Source organism: Euleptes europaea, chromosome 17 (assembly GCF_029931775.1).
Source record: "Euleptes europaea isolate rEulEur1 chromosome 17, rEulEur1.hap1, whole genome shotgun sequence".
Lineage (NCBI taxonomy): Eukaryota > Metazoa > Chordata > Lepidosauria > Squamata > Sphaerodactylidae > Euleptes > Euleptes europaea.
This window is the reverse complement of record NC_079328.1, coordinates 18,446,479-18,465,620: the sequence shown is the minus strand read 5'-3', so window position 1 is coordinate 18,465,620 and position 19,142 is coordinate 18,446,479. Positions and strand designations below refer to the sequence as shown.

The window sequence follows — 19,142 nt, the reverse complement described above, 5'->3', positions numbered from 1 at the left end:
AGCTGCAAACTGATGTACTTTATAGCAAATTTATATTTTTTTTTGCCATCTGAGAGGCAAAAAAATCTAAATGTATTTAGCTCTTCCTAAAGACCTTGCTTTTCTGTAGTGAGAGATGTTGTGACCTAAGACTTCCAGGTATTGCACCCCTTCAACCCTTTGACCTTTCTCTGGAGAAGAATTTAACTTTCTGTTGTGAAAGATTCTGGAGGGATTTTAAACCTACCTGAGCATTGTGCCTCTTCAGTCCTAATTCCAAATATGGGGGGCAGGGGGGGAGGACAGAAGTTATTCATTTATGAGTAAAATGCATCCTGCACATGCTCAGAAACATGCATTCCTTTATACAGGCAAGTTACAGCAAGATGGATTGCAGTTAATTATTAAAACCAGGTACCAGACTAAAGATTGAGCCCCCCGTGGCACAGAGTGGTAAGCTGCAGTACTTCGGTGAAAAGCTCTGCTCACAACCTGAGTTCGAACCCGATAGAAGTTGGTTTCAGGTAGCCGGCTCAAGGTTGACTCAGCCTTCCATCCTTCCGAGGTCGGTAAAAGAGTACCCAGCTTGCTGGGGGTAAAGTGTAGACGACTGAGGAAGGCAATGGCAAACCACCCCATAAACATGGTGTGCCTAGTAAACGTCGGGATGTGACATCACCCCATGGGTCAATAATGACCCGGTGCTTGCACAGGGGACTGCCTTTACCTACCAGACTAAATGAAAATGGGTGTTCATGTTCTGCTCCTGCTTCATGGCCCATCCTGTTCCTGAAACAAATTCCCTACTGAAAATAGAGAAAGTAATAGAGAAAGTTCCCACTAGAATTTCCAGTTTTCTCTCCTGCGTTCTTACTTGTCTTGGTAGACATTAATAGAGGACAGTTTTGGTTTTGATGCTGCACTATACTTCTTCCAATTTAAAGGTTCATTTTTAACAGCACTGGGAAATTCAGAGCAGACACCTTGACTGGGGGCGTAAAACAATTAAGACTTTCCTGGTTCCCAGAATTGTCCTGGCCTGGATTTGAACAGGCTGTGCAGATGACAAAAGAAAATGCTTCCCATTCTTCCACAAGGCCTGCTTACACCAAGGCCTTCTAAGTTAGCCTGATAAAGACAGCAGAAAAAAAGGAAGAGTAAAAAAGGCAGAGTAGAGGAAAATGAATTTGGCAAGGAAGGGGTTAACTGGTTCTGCTTCAGTGTCTTGAAGCTTCCCCATCCCCATGTTTTTCAGGCAGTCCCCACCTTGGAAACATTTCCCCTTATATCTCTGCAATGGGAAGGACTAAAGACTTAGTTGTTAAATGAAATTTGGGAATTCAGAGATGGGGCAGGATGCATTTTGGGGGCAGGGGAAGGGTTTGCCTCCATATGCCTCCATAGCTATGGGACTGTTTGGAATGGACTTTATACCTCCAGCATTGTAGAGTAGGTTTTTCTTTATTGAAGGTTCACCTGTTAGCTATTTTTGTTTTTCATGTTGACATACAAGCTCTCCTGTTTTTGCGCAATTTGGTGTAATTGTTCTTAAAGATCTTGAACTGTTATGGGGGTATGTGTTTGTGTGTATATGTGTATATATAAATGTGTGAGCTTTTTCTTGCTCAAAATTGCTTTTCTGATTGTTCATCTGCAAGAAGAGCGTGCCCACCATTAAAAAAATTCCAATAAAAGACAGTAGCTAACCTTAGTTTTCTGCCTACAGTGGCTTGTGCCATATTTTTTGACCAGGGTCATGATGACATTTTAACCTATCACCTTCCCACTTCTGCAGGATGGAGGCCAGAAAGCGCTTTACACTTCAGATGTTAAATGAGCCCTCTTATATTACATCTGTTGCACCAAAGGCTTTAAGGACCATGATCTATTCTCGTACTTTGGCAGCTCATGATGCAAAACCTCTGCTCAATGGTTGTCCAAGTGGGTAATCTCATCCTGCGATGAAGCAACCTTTGCCTCAGACTCCATGAGTAGGGTTGCAAGCCTCCAGGAACTAGCTGGAGATCTGCTATTACAACTGATCTCCAGCCGACAGAGATCAGTTCAGCTGGAGAAAATTGCCACTTCGGCAATTGGACTCTATGACATTGAAGTCCCTCCCCTCCCCAAACCCCGCCCTCCTCAGGCTCTGCCTAAAAAAACTCCCACCAGTGGCGAAGAGGGACCTGGCAACCTTATCCACGAGCATGCTCATCAAGATTGATTTCTGCATTTCCTTGCTTTCCTAAAAGGTGTTTTACTGAGAGGGAGAGAAAGAGAGAGCGCAATGGTGTTGTGAATGCCTCAACTTTCACCATTCATTATGCCTTCGATGTTTGGAATAGAAGAGGATGTGGCAGTCGGCCCAGCTGTATTTCATTGCATTTTCTCCTGAGGAGATGCCAGCCACCAGCATGTGAACTTATTAACCGCCCATATGTGGGATTGCACAGAGGCTGGAGAAGAAAAACAGGCTCTTTCGGTGCTGCTGGTGTCGTTTTTGTTTTGTTTGTGTTTTTATTTTGAAACGCAGGAAGTTAGCATAGAAGGGCTGTCCCCTGTTGCGTGTCAACATAAGGATCATTTGTTCTTTTGTGCAAGGCAGAGGGCATCCCAGGCGTGCAAGGGCTAGTCTTTTCACAGTTGATGTTCCTGCATTTTTAAAGATACTCTGCTGATCCCCTACAAGTAGGGTTGTACGCATTGACATTTATTTTTCCTGACATGTCATTCAGACCTTTAAAACAGCCTTACAACAAAAAGGCCACAAAAATCAAGGCCGCAAAAAATGTTTAGCAGCCTCTTTGCCTACTTTTGTTAGTTTGAACATTGATGATGTCAAAGATACAAATCGCTACCAAATCTTCGAAAGCTCTCATGTTTGTTAATTGCTTGACACATTCTGATACCCCCTTTCCACCTGATCGGGTCCCCCAAGGGAGCAAACACCAAAGAATAAAACACTTGAACAATTAAAGAAAACACATAAAATTATAAAATGATTCAATATAAACACATTTTTAAAAAAACATCAGAACCAGGAATGAATGAATGAAAATTTTATGGTATATAGCCATTTAAAAAAAGGTAAGGTAAAGGTCCCCTGTGCAAGCACCAGGTCATTCCTGACCCATGGGGTGACGTCACATCCCGACGTTTACTAGGCAGACTTTGTTTTTACGGGGTGGTTTGCCAGCGCCGCCTTCCCCAGTCGTCTTCCCTTTACCCCCAGCAAGCTAGGTACTCATTTCACCGACCTCGGAAGGATGGAAGGCTGAGTCAACCTTGAGCCGGCTAACTGAAACCAACCAACTGGGATCGAATTCAGGTTGTGAGCAGAGCTTGAGCTGCAGTACTGCAGCTTACCACTCTGCGCCATGGGGCCATTGGCCATCACAATTTGCTAAAAATCAGAACCAGGAAGGCTGGCTAGTAACTGTTACTGGGGATATGCCTAACAAACCCAAGAAAGCCTTCACCCACTGGCAGAAGACACTGGTAGAGGGAGACAGACAAATATTTCTTCGGAGGCGGTTCCAAAGCTTTGGTGCCATGACCAAGAAAGCACTTTCTCAGTTGCCACTCGTCTAGCCTCAGATGAATAGAAATTGATTTGCACAGTATAAATTATTTGGCCAACTACTTGCATGTACACGTGAAACTGTGTTCTTTGCATGTGAAAGTCTGGACTACAGCCAGAATGAAAGTGTCCTCTCTCTCTCTCTTGTTCTCTCTCCTCCCCCCTTCCCATTTTGAACCATTGCACTTGGATGCTTGAAATGGTGCAATAATTTAACTGCGTGTTGTCTGTATTTTGTATGCATGATTAGACAGTGGCCCATCTTGCTGAGAAAATAAATAGGTCAGTGACCTGTAGGGGAAGTCTGGGCTGCAAGTGATAATGGCTTGCCTTTAGATACGCTTTTAGTGGGATGCCAGGTGCATGCCAACACCAGTTGTTGATGGCTGTCAGTGAAATACACAAATACTCTTTGTTTGTTTACTTCACAGCCAGGCCTTTTATTCCATAACTGCTGTTTTCCCTTCCGAGAGTTTCTAAAGCAAAATCTGTGCCATACCTTTTATTAGGACCAACCAAAAATAACATGGAACAGTATGATTCTCCAGAACACTTCATAAAGCATGTTTAAGAACCAAGGGAAAGGAGGATGGGACTGCGGAGAGAGAGAAAAGGACATTGCAGGGCCCAGTTCCTAAAGACTCTTCTCTGTATCTTGTACAGAATGCTAGGAAGATTTGAATAAAGTGGGGAATAAAGGGGTCAGGAGGTAGGCGAAAGACCAGGAGAGGAGTGAGCAAAAGAAAGTGTATGTACACATCCATGTGAATGGGAGGAGGAGTGTGTGAATATTCATGGCAGAATAAATTGGATGGAAATGTTTCAGAAGAGGCAAACCTGTGCATGTAACAATAAGTACCTTCAGCAGGGAGCTACTGACAAGCTACTGACAAGCGTATCAGATGTATGTTTGCATACACGAATTCATTGCATATTCACAATAACATGTATCCTTTAAAAAATCTGTGGTGTATATGAAGAAACGTTGAAGGACCTGGGTATGTTTAGCCTGAAGAGGAGAAGGCTGAGATGATAACCATCTTCAATTACTTAAAGGGCTGTCATATAGAGGATGATGCCGAGTTTTCTGTTTCTCCAGAAGGTCGGACCAGAACCAATGGGTTGAAATTAAATCAAAAGAGTTTCTGTCTAGACATTAGGAAGAATTTTCTAACAGTTAAAGCGGTCCCTCAGTGAAACAGGCTTCCTCGGGAGGTGGTAAGCTCTCCTTCCCTGGAGGTTTTTAAGCAGAGGCTAGATGGCCATCTGTCAGCAATGCTGATTCTATGTCCTTAGGCAGGTCATGAGAGGGAGGGCAACTTGGCCATCTTCTGGGCATGGAGTAGGGGTCAGTGTGTGTGTGGGGGAAGTAGTTGTGAATTTCCTGCATTGTGCAGGGGGTTGGACTAGATGACCCTGATGGTCCCTTCCATGAGTCTATGATTCAAAGTGTTTTTAGAAAGTGGGTGGGGCATGGTTGGTCACTTGCCCAGCAGGGTTTCTGATTGGCCACTGGACATTGGATTGGCTGGGATGATTAAAATAACATTTCATTGGCAGCTGCTACCACAGTGTTGAGTTTACTCTTTCTTACTCCTCTTTCCCTGTGTATTTTTTAAATTACCCCCCTTTCCCCCTGTCCTTGGGCTTCCTCTGTATGTGGCTGTACCTCCAGCAGCCACTTTATGATTGCGCCCACCACCCTGTGTCAGAAGTCCAGAGGTGCCCACGGGCTCAAAAAGGTTGGGGACTCCTGGTGAATAGCTTGCTGTAAGCAGGATCCTACCATGTAATCTTTGCATTGTTTAATGTGTCATGTTAATATTTATGTCTTGCTTCAGTTCTGTTTTTTTTTTTTTTTTTTAGATTTCTGGTTGGTTCCAGATTTCTACAATCCTAATCCTACTGCATTGCTCATTGAATGTCCCATCCTGTTGATTGTATTGACTCGCTCTGTGTAATCCGCCTTGAGTCCTAGTGAGAAAGGTGGAACATAAATAGTGTAAATAAATAGTATCAGTGTGTTGTTGCTGATGGGAGTAAAGGGAGATGATCTTGGCTCCTAGGAAAGGAGAAAGGGAGGAAAGTTAGAAATGAAATAAAAGGATTCAGAATAATGCTAGAGGGGAAGGATAGGGTGGAGAGTGACAGCAAGGTCTCAAAGAAGCTAGCCCATGAAACTTTTAGAGTACAAACTTCGCAGTACAAACTGCTTCCTGAACCAAATGCTCCGGATTTAGGGATGAATCAGTGACATCAAGGGGTAGATTTGGCTTTTTGTAAATTAACCCTTGGGGTGTCAAGCTACTCATACGGTCTGTGCACAGCAATGGGCTTTGCCCATGCTGTAAGCAAAAGCCCCAGGACAAAGTATCTCCCACAAACTCAGGTTATGCTTTGAAGATCAGTGTGCTCCCTTATCCCTGTGCTGAGTGAACTCAACATCCACTGTGGCTAGGCTGCTCCCTATAAGCTTTGTACAAAAGGTTGGAAGGAGCATCCTACAGAGAAATATGGGTTCTTCCAGGACATATGGCAGCATTTGGGGTGCTCTTCCATCTCCATTCAAACCTTTAATTAGCAAGTTTATCCCTAGGCTAGAAGAAAGCCCGATATGTGTGTGCTCCCCCCATCCTGGTTGCCTGGAAGCAAGTTCACTTCCCCACAGGAGACCAAGTAAACGGAAAATTGCAGTCTTTCTGAGTTGCCAGTTAAAATATTCTGAATTCTCTGTTATCAGCAGTTTTTTATGTTGCTCTTTTGGGCGTATTGCGTCTTGTTCAGTTTTTGCTATATATGGCAACAGTGACCTGGTTCGTGCACACATGTGCATAACTTGACCTCTTACTACTTGAATACCATTTTTCCCTGCAGTGCTCAGCCACAAGTATAGGTTCTAGGCTGTCAGCGGGGTTAGAGTAAGGCCTGACCTCATGTGAACAGTGAGCAGAATGCCCAAGAATCCTCTGAAACATGCAGTGTTTCCATGGAGCAGACACAGTAGGCAAGAGTTCCCCTAATGGTAGAAAGTTTGAAAGCAACTGAACTGTGAGATTGTTGCTTGGTAGGGATAAAAGCTTCCCAGCAGTGCTAGTAGTGTTCTAGGAGCCTTCTGTTTAGCTAGACTGAATGCTAACCCCTCTATGGTTATGAAGGGCAGAATTTTGAACATACCATACCCAGACAGGACCTGCCCTTGTTCTTCTGGCTCTATTGATTCATTAGCTCATGCCCTCTTGGAATGCCGCTTTTATGAGGAACTTCGATCACGTTATATCTCTCCCCTTTTAACATATAAATCTAACGCCTCCGTGTCTGACATAATGCCTTTTTTATTAAGTGACAGGGATCCCAAGGCTACATTGTCAGTGGCAAGATTTATTTCAGTCCTTATATCCCTCAAACATTAGATTTACACTGCTCAAGATCAATGGATCAAGGAGCTTCTAAGGGATAAAGGAAAGTAGTGTTCTAGAACTTAGACTACAATGAGATCAAACAAGCCCATCCCTTTAATGGTTTCAGGCAGTTTTCTACTATGTTTTTCTATGAAGTATTATTGAATTTAGTACGTTACCATTATTTCAGCATATTTGATTTTATAAATGGAAGAAATGTCTTGCTTTAAAGTTACGCTGGTTTTTAGAATGGTGTTGTGGCCAGCTCCTTTGTATGCGGGCAAAGGCAACTTAACTGCCTTCGCTTCATTTCTAATATTGTGCAAGACCAGATTGGTGAGGAATAAAACTGCGCTCTTATCTGGTTTTCCTGGAGGAGGAGAAGGTTGATCTGGTTTGCATGCTAGATTGATCTGGTTGCATGCTGGAGACACCCAGATTGATTGCTCCAGCTGATTCATGCCAGTGGCGCCTTGTCTGAGCCGGCTCAGGATTTCATAAATCCATTGTCCACTGTGGGGGTCTCTCAGGTTCAGTCAGGCCCTATGCATAACAAAGGACATGTCTTAGATGTGAATTTTGCACAGAATCTTTGGGGGTCTGGTTTGAGGGCTTGGCGGTTGAGCCTGTTCTGTGGACTGACAACTACCTCAAGACATGGGCACCAAGAGGTGGGCTGGGTCTACCAAATCTTAAATTATATCATCAAGCAGCCTCTCTAGTATGGATTATTCAACCCGAAGATAGAAAGACTCGTTTAGAAAAAGCTAATGGATCCAACTGGTTTTCCAAATGCCCTGGGTGATTTTAAGTTCCCGGCTTCCAGCTGTGTTGAGGCTGCAGTGGGATCTCAGAATGAGCAGCTCAGGGCAGAATCAAGCACCTTGGCTTACTATGGGGCTGGGTGACTTGAAGAGGGACAGGAGGTATCTAGAATGGCGTTGGCGGAAAATTCAAACTGAGTCTGACAAAGTGTGCTGTTGAGCTCATTGGAAGACCTATGAGGTGGCGGTAGCAGCAGCCAAGAAATCCTACTTCCCTAGTTTGCACCGACTTCTGTTATTTAAAGTATTTCAGCACTTCTTGAGTACAAAATCTGAGCCTTTAGATTCCCAGGAAGTGATGTTTAGTTGTGACTTTTTCATAAAGCTTTTTGCTGAGAAACTCTCAAATGCATTCTGGGTTGGATGTTGACTACTAATATAGTGGAGACACTAGAAATGTCCAGTATAACGTCTGGTCTGTTTGTGGATCATTTTAAAACAGTTACCATGGTGTGAAGGCTGACAGGATCCTGGGATCTGTGAAGGCTACCACTCTGGATCCTTGTCCGTCCTGGTTACTGAAATCCTGTAAAGATCACATTAATGAGTCCCTGATGCCCATAAATCAATCACTGACTCAGGGCAAATGGTCACTAAAACAGGCAGTCATCTGAACCCTACTTAAGAAAACACTGCTAGAGAAGAATAACGTGGCCAGTTATTGCCCAGTCTCTAATTTGTCCTTTCTGGGCTAGATGATAAAGACATCACTGACAGAACAACTCCAGGCCTTCATTTCCTCTAAACCCCTTTCAGGCCGGGCTATGGGACAAAAATGGTGTTGGTACGAAAGAGAATTCATTTCAGTTACTTCAGAGTTAATATTTTAAGTATTGCGATGGATTGGAAGATGTTCCTAATGGTGTGCGTGTATAACCCTACATGATCTGCTGTCTATCCCCCCCCCCCCAATTTCTCTCTTCTAAATCATAGGTTCATGTATTGGACAGACTGGGGAGAAGTGCCAAAGATAGAACGTGCTGGAATGGATGGTTCGACCCGCTCAGTTATAATCAACACAGACATTTATTGGCCAAATGGACTGACCTTAGATTATGAAGAACGGAAACTCTACTGGGCAGATGCTAAACTGAACTTCATTCACAGGTCAAACTTGGATGGAACTCATCGGTAAGTATTGCAATTGGCATTCCAAAAAGGCCCTTTGTGTTGTTTTCTAAATACAGTGTTGAACTAATGCCGGATAAGTGTGAATTAATTTTGAGCCCTTAACTGTTTATATTTGATTACACTTCAGATCAATTTGGAAAGAAAAAAATGTGTGTTTTTTTTTCCTGAAGAGAGAGATCAAATAACTATTTACTGAGGGTCCCAAAAGGAAACGTCTTAATTTGTCTGATTTCAGAATAAAGCCACTTTAACCTACATAAAATACAGTTCTTCGTAGCCTCCCCTACAACCTGAGAACTGACTGCAATGCAATAGTAATAATCTTGCATTCATAGAAAGGAAGAGTTTATGAATCCTCTACCTTGCTTTGAAAAGTCCACCCAGGAAGAAAGCAAAGAAACTGGCCAAATGCTCAAAAAGGGGGTATGCCTACTGTAATGCCATTGCTTTCATGTGCTCAGATTTGGCAACGCCACAGCTCTCGCAGAATGCTCAAACATGAACACTTGAAGCAGCCTCATACTGAATCAGATCCTTGGTCCATCAAAGTCAGTATTGTCTACTCAGACCGGCTCTCCAGGGTCTCAGGCGAAGGTCTTTCACATCACCTACTTGCCTAGTCCCTTTAACTGGAGATGCCGGGGATTGAACCTGGGACCTTCTGCATGCCAAGCTGAGGCTCTACCACTGAGTCACAGCCCCTCTCCTTTCAAGCAGATTTATCCTGCTTGAAAGGCCTGTTTCCCTCAAGTCAGTCCCATGTCAGTCTCAAATTGCTGACATTTTCCACAATTTAAAACAAGATGCGTTTGGCATTTGTGTAATGCTTTTGCATCTGTACTGTCAGTGGCATCAATCACCATGCTAAGCAGCTGGCTAATGCCTGCTGTTGGCACAGGTAGAGGACTTACTAGATTGCCAGCAAAGTTATGTATGCCCCAAGTTCAGGGGCAGGGCATACACCATTTAAGTATTCTGAAAATATGCTTTTGGAACATCCATGATAAATACTAGCAAGCAGCCAGCCACCAAACAAGGCAAGAAATGTGCCATGTGCCAAATGGTTACTGAGGCAAGGCAGTGCCCACTGTACAAATCAGAGTTCCTAAGAGGCCGTGTGACCTGGGAACTCTTTATAGCTCTCTATTTGTAACTCTCTTTAAAAAGCAAGCATTTCCCCAAGTGCTGTTTGCAAGGAAGCTGTTTGCAATTTGCAATCATATTATGATTTTGAGGTGAGGACAGTTTGCCCGTCAGTACCCTGGATCCAAAGAGTTGACTCAGGTGGATTTAATCATACTGTGTGAAATTTTTGTCCATTTTCCTTTGAATTGAAGACTCCCATATCGTATAACAAATAGCTTTTGTTATACAAATAGCTTTTGTTATTCTCCCAGTTTGAGAAGTGGACTGCCATGTAGTCACTGGAATGGGACTGCTTTTCAGAAAACACAAATTTTATCCATCTTAGCTAATTGTTATAGCCAGTAAATTTTTGCTCGTTACCAATCCATCTTGGGTAGGGGGTTGTTGCTATTCCTCACATTGGGCTGGGCTTTGGGAGCAAATGGGAAAGCAGATTTTTTCTGACTGCCTGTGAAGCCCAGTTGGATAAAAGACTAGCTCCCCCCCTTTCTCTCAATAGGTATGTCCTTACCTTCTGTGAGTAATCATGGTTGTGGACTCTTGTCTTAAAACACTCTGGGGTACTCAGATCTACTTGAACAGCTTAGTTTTGTTTCACTGACTTTAATGTTCTGTATTTTACCAAGTGTGTCAACTAGAATGAGCGGTTGGGGGACAAACAATAGTAATGACTAATCAGGTACAGGGCGATTATAGCAGCACTTGGAAAGGACTGACTTTTTCAGCTTAATTTTAGCATTTGTATTCTATATTTTTTTAAGTGGAAAATGATTGCCACTTAAAAAGCACTGTTACATTCCACATCGTTCAGGTTTTTGACAGAATTGATTAATGGGAGATGGAAAAAAGAACTTTCCCCCCAGCGAACTCTGGCATGAATTTAGAATCATAAAGTTTAAGCCCTTCTTCTGGTGAGGGCAAAGCTCTGAAATCCGCTTAAGTGATGGGTACTCTTCAAAGCCTCATTTAAACCAAAACTGACCACACACAGGACCCAAAATGATAGCCTGTTATGTTACAATTTGCTAAAGGCTAAAAGATGGTTTTCCTTGCAGTCATGAAATAACCAAGGTTTGCATAACTGTGGTTTGGTACAGTTTGTTTTTGACAGCTGATTCCCCCCCCCCCCCAAATGGCTCTATATTTTTGAGCCCTTCAACTTTATCATGAATTGTTGGATTATCTACCGTAGTACAGAAATTAGCTCAAAGATGACAGGTTTTATGGATGTATGGGGCAGTCAATTATACAAAGTCTGGCCAACTTTCATATTCTCTGTGGCTACTCTCCTCTTCAGACAATGGCCAAAAGGCTCGGAAGATGTTTCGCTAGACAAGCAGACCCCTTTACCGGTGATGATAATTTACAGTGCAGCAGGAGGCTTCTAGCTGTAAAAGCTAGGGTTTTACAATGAAGCTTGCACCTGTGGTCAAGCCTTGAGTATTACATAAAATATGTGCTACATCCCTCAAGTTTGCTGTATTTCCATTTTTCAGTTGTTAAAACAAATCAGTTGGCAATTTTTAAAATTTGTTCTTCAACTTACCCTGTGGAAGAGACTTGGCTCATTGGGTCGCAAGTGCCAGTCTTTGACATAACACATTTGGAAACCAGTTCCCACATAAATTAATGAGGACTTTTTGGACTTGCTTACCCCAGTGTGGTGTAGTGGTTAGGAGCGGTGGACTCTAATCTGGAGAACCAAGTTTGATTCCCCACTCCTACACGTGAGCGGCAGACTCTAATCTGGTGAACCGGGTTGGTTTCCCCACTCCTACACATGAAGCCTGCAGGGTGGCCTTGGGCTAGTCACAGTTCTCTCCAAACACTCAGCCCTACCTACCTCACAAGTTGTCTTTTGTGGGGAGAAGAAGGGAAGGCGAGTGTAAGCCGGTTTGAGACTCCTTAGAGGCAGAGATAATTGGGGTATAAAAACCAACTCTTCCTCCTCTTCCTCTTGCACATACCGGTAGTTTAAATGGGAAAAAAGACATAACTGAAAAATAAACTGTTTTAAGTTGAAAATTCTGACTGCGGTGTTTTGATCTGAGATGGATCATTCACATACAGGTCTGGTTCTCTGATCAAGCCACCCAAGCGCCAGCTAACCTATGGTGAATACGTTAATGCCATTTGTGGAGGTTGGCAAGTAGCTGGCGGGTGGTTCCTAGTGTCTCCAGTTTTGAAGTCTCCTCTGCTATGCTTGTGTTATGGCCTTTGCAAAGAAGCCATATGCATAAGCATTACAGTTTCTTGCCTCTACATGTACCTTGCTTGGGGGTGATAGAATACCTTAAATCAGCCATATCCACACATGTATAAATCATGCCTTGATGTTGCAGTCATCAACAGATAAGCGTATATGAGTGAACCAGCTTTGTGGGTTTAGGACTGAAGTTCTCAGAGTGCTAGTGGCGGTATTTTCTTGGTCAAGCATCTAGTGCTCAAATACTACACCAAGTGCTCTACTTCCAAATCTTATCTATAGTCTTCAGTCCTCTTTACTTCACAACTGCTTCACTATTTCCTGTGCCCCTCTATGCATTTTTGAATACTGAGTTGCTCTGGGCTTCTCTTGAATTCCTCTCTTCTTGCAAGACTTTTTAGCAACCACATTAACCATGCTCAATACCTGTGAGAATACCCCATTAACTGCCTCAGGCTAACCTCACAGTTAACTATACTGGCACTAGGCAAAATTAGTCAATGTTTCTTTTTCTTTTAACAAGGGAAAAGCAAACAAAAAAGAATTGGGGTGAGGGGAAGACGGTCTTGTAATCATTCAATAACTGTGCCCAAGTCACTTCGTTGCATGCTTAATTAAAACATAGTTAAATGAAATGTACAGTGTGGCGGAGAACTCTGTTTAGTTCAGTTTCTTTTTCATTTCAAACAAGAACAAGGAAAAAAAATTCTCTCTGGATGTAACTAAAGTGCTTCTGTATTATGTTTTACATCAGTTAGTGAATTGGATTTGAAGTGCGAGTGTATAATTTTGGCTAAGACAGGAGTTCCCAGTGGGATATGCTAACAGAATTCTGGCCTCCTTCAAGACCCACTTACTAATCTCATATCTAATTAAGAAACTGAGCTATTTTAATTCTATCTGCCACGTTGACTGGCAGTTCAGACCTCCCTGTTTGTGAATATTTGGACTAGGGTGTCTCAGAGGGAATAATGCAAAAATCTAAATGGAAAAGATATTCATAATCTATCAGTAGATCATAGTATGGAGCTCTTATGTGGCTAAGAAGACTCGAGTGGGAGCCAGTGTAAAAACACAGAACAAAGAATAGGAAGGATACTACACACCTGGTATTCAGGTATTATTCAGAAATTGGTGCTCATGAAAAGATTATCAAAGCAGCTGCTCTTCTAAAAATTCTATTTTATTTAGAAAATGTATATGCCACCTCTCCAGAGACTTGCTCAAGGAAAAACCCATACAATAAAAAAAACCCATACAAAGCAAAAACCCATACAATAATATTATTTAAACAACAGCCATTACAATTATTAAAGGTAAAAAGGTGTTAACAAAAAAAAGTGTTCACAAAAAAAAGGTAAAGGTAGTCCCCTGTGCAAGCACCTGGTCATTACTGACCACCCATGAGGTGACGTCACATCCCGACACTTACTAGGCAGATTATGTTTATGGGGTGGTTTGCTATTGGCTTCCCCGGTCATCTACACTTTACCCCCAGCAAGCTGGGTGCTCATTTTATCGACCTCGGAAGGATGGGTTGAGACAATCTTGAGCCGGCTACCTGCAGTACTGCAGCTTACCACTCTGCGCCATGGGGCTCATTATTATTGTTATTATTGTGGTGGTGGTGGTGGTGATGGTTATTATTAGTTGTTAAAACCAGCCCATAAAACCACAAGCCACAAAACAACCCTCAGCAGACCATACAAACTGCTTAAAAAGGTGGCGCATATTTCAATGAAAAGCCTCTCTAATGAAAAATGTTTTGGTCTGGTGCCCTAAAGGTCACTAAAGTAGGTGCCAGACAAGCCTTAAGGGGGAAATAGCCCGATATGCATTCATTTCCCAGTGAATGAGAAAACCAAACAAAAAGACCCATTTGGCTGGGGGGCCGGGGTAGAAATGTAAACAAATAAACAAATAAATAATTCATTTGTTGGGGAAGATGAAAGGGGAAACCTATGAATGCTTGTCCGTTCGTTTTCTCCCTTTCCCCTCCTCATTCTTCTGCCTCTTTGCCCTCCTCTCCCTCCCTGTGTCACTTTCCCGTTCTGTGGGCTGGGGTGGTAATTCTTGATGCTTGCAGGCTGATGGGCTGGCGTGGAAGAGAATATCTATCCCGCCTGCCTCTCCTGGCAACTCTCATACTGCTTCGAAGGCACAGCAGCAAGACGTACCATGGGGAATGTAGTTCCCATCGAGGTGCACCTGGTGGGAGGGAAGACACTTGCTTTCCGCACCCGTCCTTGGCAAAAGATATGTGCAGGAATGGTAGGGAGGGGCAGAGAGAGAAAGAGCAGAAGTGGGGAGGGTAATTATTTGTTTGGGCAACAAAAGTGAATGAGAATAACGACACATATAATGAAAACAAGCAAAGCTTAAGGAAGTGAAATGGGTGGGGGGGGATGCACGTCCCTGTTCTCCCATCTGTCTGAGAACCACACAACACACTGCTGGAATAAAATACATTTATAAACAAAGCTGAACAATGAATTTTAAGTAACCGCTTCTTGCGTAATAATGCTGTATTTTCCGGTGACTGACATGTAAGCAGTGACAATCTGAAATGAATCTATTATTATCTTCTAAATTGGTGGGGGGAAGGAATATTGATTGGGAATGCAGCGTTTCTCCAGCAAATCATAGGGAGAAAAATATCCCAAGTATTGAGAGGGTCTGCTTCCTCTTTGTTTTAAGTTTTTGCTTTCTTATCAGAGCGAACAGTCGCATCTTGTGAGAATAATTCAATGAGACTGGCTTCTAGCGTGCTCTCCTGTGACTGAAATGCAGAGCTGCATTGCCAGCGAAGGAAGGATCTTGAATTAATTTTCTTCTGATTTTACCCTGCAGCAACACTCCTAATTAATAAGTTAACACGTTACTGGCTGAAGGGAAACGCACTCTGCACAGTCCCCCAGGAAGCGTTTTTGCTAATGAGATGGGTTTTTAGAGGCCGGTGTTGTAACATGAGCGGGGAAAAAATGTTACTTCAGCAACTGAGGTGCTGTGCGCTTCCCCGGTTGCTATATTTGCCCTGAAATAATTATGAACGGTGTTCAGGCATAAAAGTGTGCTTGTAACATGCTTTTCTGTGACTTTGAAAAGTTTTTAAAGACTTCTCCTCCTAAAGATGCGGAGAGGATGAGGCCGATGTGGCTGGGAGTTGGTCCTGGAGAGATCAGGGATTCACAGGACAGCAAGGAAGTTCTATCCAGTGATGAGAGCTTCAACTACATCCAGTTGCATATACATCCATGGTTTAATAAAGCAAGCTTAACCTCGAAATGTTTCCTCAAATGCCTAACGAGAGCCAGCGTGGTGTAGTGGTTAAGAGCGGTGGTTTGGAGTGGTGGAGTCTGATCTGGAGAACTGGGTTTGATTCCCCACTCCTCCACATGAGCAGCGGAGGCTAATCTGGTGAACTGGGTTGGTTTCTTCACTCCTACACATGAAGCCAGCTGGGTGACCTTGGGCAAGTCCCAGTTCTGTTAAGAGCTCTCTCAGCCCCACCTACCTCACAGGGTGTCTGTTGTGGGGAGGGGAAAGGAAGGAAATTGTAAGCCAGTTTGATTCTTCCTTAAGTGGTAGAGAAAGTTGGCATATAAAAACAACTCTTCTTCTTCTTCTAAATTGTGTTCCAGAGATACAAATCGTCAAATGCTAAAATCCTAGACGGAATTTATTAACCTTTAAAAGAACCTGTCCAGGACCTCTGCTCTGACTGAAGAGAAAATATTCCTTCCATTTTTTAAATTGGCTCTGAATCGACATTAGCAGTTTAGCCCTGAGGGAGAAGATGGTCAGCCAGCATCTAATAAGAATATCTTCCTTTAGAAGATACTCTTCTTCTAAAGCACTGGTTCCCAACCGGGGGTTCGCAAGAACTAAATTAAGGTCCGCGAAACAAAGTTATAAACTCATAATAAATTAATATTTTCAATTAAAAGTTCTCTATTATAAAATATATATTCAAATATTATTCTAAGTTTAATGTTTAACTAATAGTTATGATTAAAGTTTATTTTCAAATTCTCAGAATTTTTATTTTGAACCTTGGGGTCCCTGCACCGAACAAAAAAGTCCTAGTGGTCCCTGGTCAAAAAAAGGTTGGGAATCTAAAGAGTATATGGATACCACTCACGCTATTCGCCCGTGTTCCCTTTTCAGGCAAGCTGTTGTTAAAGGAACCCTTCCACATCCTTTCGCTCTGACTTTATTCGGGAGCACACTGTACTGGACTGATTGGACCACTCGCTCTATCTTGGCCTGCAACAAATATACTGGGGAGAACTTGCGTGAAATACATTCCAACATATTTTCTCCTATGGATATCCACGTGTTCAGCCAACAGAGGCAACCAAATGGTGAGTCCTTTGCCTTTCTCTTTGCTTACTACAAATTGGAATGGATTTTTTTGTAGAAGTCTTCGTTTCCCTTATGAAAAGGAAGATAGCATTTTTGCAAGCTTTCCGTTAATTATCAAAATATTCCAGAAATGTAGACCTGTATCCAACAATTCCAGGGGTACAAAAGGAAAACGGGGAAAGGAGAAAATATGAACGTCAAACGTATGGTGACAAGAAAACCTAAAAATAAAAATTCTAACGCAGAACAGGCAAAAAACGTTGCCACTTGGGCTAATTATATAAATGACATATAGAAAAAGTAATCACTATCTATGTCTGGTTGATATGTTAACAAACCTAGTGATTGTCTATAAATGAAATTAAAGTTACATTGTAATGTGTCCAACTAAAGGTGGATCCTCAGGCTCCCCTATTCCTTCCCTCATACCAGTCAGACAGCTTAAAAACTACTACTTTTGAACTGTGGTTTTCCACTTTTCCTTGCAATAGGATTCCAGATCATGGTTTAATCCTGGTTTGTAGGAAAAGTGTAACCAGAGGTTACAGTTTTGCTCTAATTGCAAATCGTGATGTCCCATAGAAGTGGTGGCCATTTTAGATCACTATACATGAAGTGAGCGGAGGAAGGCAGGCATAAGCGCAAAGATCCCCCAAGATTGTTCACATTGTGGCAAACTGTGGTTTGCTGTTATGTCTGAAATATGCCTGAGATTGGCAAAATGGATTCAAAAGTTATGGCTTAGAGGGGGGTTGTGAGCCATGGCTTTTGCTGCTTGAAAAGTGGCAGCTGTGCTACTAGGTTTTAGCAAAATAAAATGTAAGCCCAGTGGCACCTCAAAGACTAATAGAACATCCACTTCAATGTGAGCTGTCACGAGTCACAGCTCACTTCAGATATCTGCCTTGTGCAAGAAGTGAAAGCTCATAGTGAAATAAGTATAGCTAATCTTTAAGGTGCTGCTGAATTTAAGGATTTAGCTAAATATGATCTGGATTGGCGCTGTGTCTGGATTTCTAAAGCAAAGTTTGGGCTGCTGCTTTGCCACCAGAGGTTCTTGGTGAGATAGGAATACAGAATGAGCAGAACCAAAAGCAGAGTTCTAAACCGTGGTTGGCCTACTTTGGGGAAACTCCACACATGGTTTGATTTCTAAACCATTATTTTTATTTTGCATTTACTTATTTAAAATGCATATCCTTCTGTGTCCAGAGAGGCTCACAGTGGTTGGTGCATGAACTTTACCATGAAGTCTGAATTGATCCACTGTTTGGTTTTCCAGCGTGGTGTAGTGGTTAAGAGTGGTGGTTTGGAGAACCAGGTTTGATTCCCCACTCCTCCACATGAGTGGCGGATGCTAATCTGGTGAACTGGGTTGGTTTCTCCACTCCTACACATGAAGCCAGCTGGGTGACCTTGGGCTAGTCACACCTCTCAGAGAGCTCTCTCAGCCCCACCTACCTCCCAAGGTGTCTGTTGTGGGGAAGGGAAGGTGATTGTAAGCTGGTTTGATTCTTCCTTAAGTGGTGGAGAAAATCGGCATATATAAACCAACTCTTCTTTTTCTTTTTCCTTCTCTTTTTTTCTTTTTTCCTTTTCCTATTACTTTTTCTTTTCTTTAGAAAACTTGCCATTTCTCCTCTGACTATATCAACACAGTATACATTTTGTGATTATCTTTCATAAAAGGCCAGTGTGCCAACATCTCTCACAATAAGCAGTTTGGTTTTTTTGCTAGCTAATGTTTATGCTGGCCCTGACCTGGATGGCTCAGGCTAGCCTGATCTCATCAGATCTCAGAAGCTAAGCAGGGTCAACCCTGGCTAGTATTTGGATGGGAGAACACCATGGAATACCAGGGTCGCTATGCAGAGGAAGGCAATGGCAAACCATTGCTGAATATCTGCTGGGTTGCCATAGGTCAGCTGCGACTTGACGGCACTTCACACACATATTATGCTAATGCATGCAAAAGAAAGCTACTGTTACGTTGTTTGACTTACATGGTGCTTCACAGTTCAGCTGTTTAGAACTGATCACCAGATTAAGTCATCCTGTTAGTCTTCCTTACCCTCCATATGTGCTTAGCTGTTTTTTTGTTTGTGGAAAGCACTGCGTGAAAAAGGTTAAGGCAGCTATTTTTTTATTTTGTTTTGCAAAACCACATCATAAGTAAAAGTCACTTTCATAACTGAGATTATGGAGTCTTGCGGTGTGGGATTTGTATGCAACACTTTCTTTGCTTCCATTCCACCTTCTCTCTCCTAAAATGCCCTTCCCACAAATCATGGCTGTACGTTTGTATACAGATTATAACCACTCTCACACGAACAATTGATTCTGATAAAGGTGTCAGTGCCTTCTTATCAACCCAACATAATTCCTCTCCCTAGGTGACATCTGTTTAAAAAAAAAATCTGAACATTGGAAGGTTTGTAGTCCAAACGGCTGAGCTAATCACTAGGGAGTGCTAGCTCTGGGAACCGGTAATGTCATCCAAATTTTACAGCCTG

The 19,142-nt window shown here is 42.6% G+C and overlaps 1 protein-coding gene across 1 annotated transcript in view; it reads left to right on the top strand.

Annotated features, from left to right (window-relative positions):
• The window catches only part of LRP6 (LDL receptor related protein 6), a 119,444-nt gene that overhangs the window by 46,035 nt on the left and 54,267 nt on the right, over positions 1-19,142 (top strand). Inside the window, exons 3-4 of the mRNA XM_056862965.1 lie at positions 8,715-8,912; positions 16,432-16,628. Coding sequence (XP_056718943.1) covers positions 8,715-8,912; positions 16,432-16,628 — 395 coding nt within the window. The remainder of the gene's footprint in view (positions 1-8,714; positions 8,913-16,431; positions 16,629-19,142) is intronic.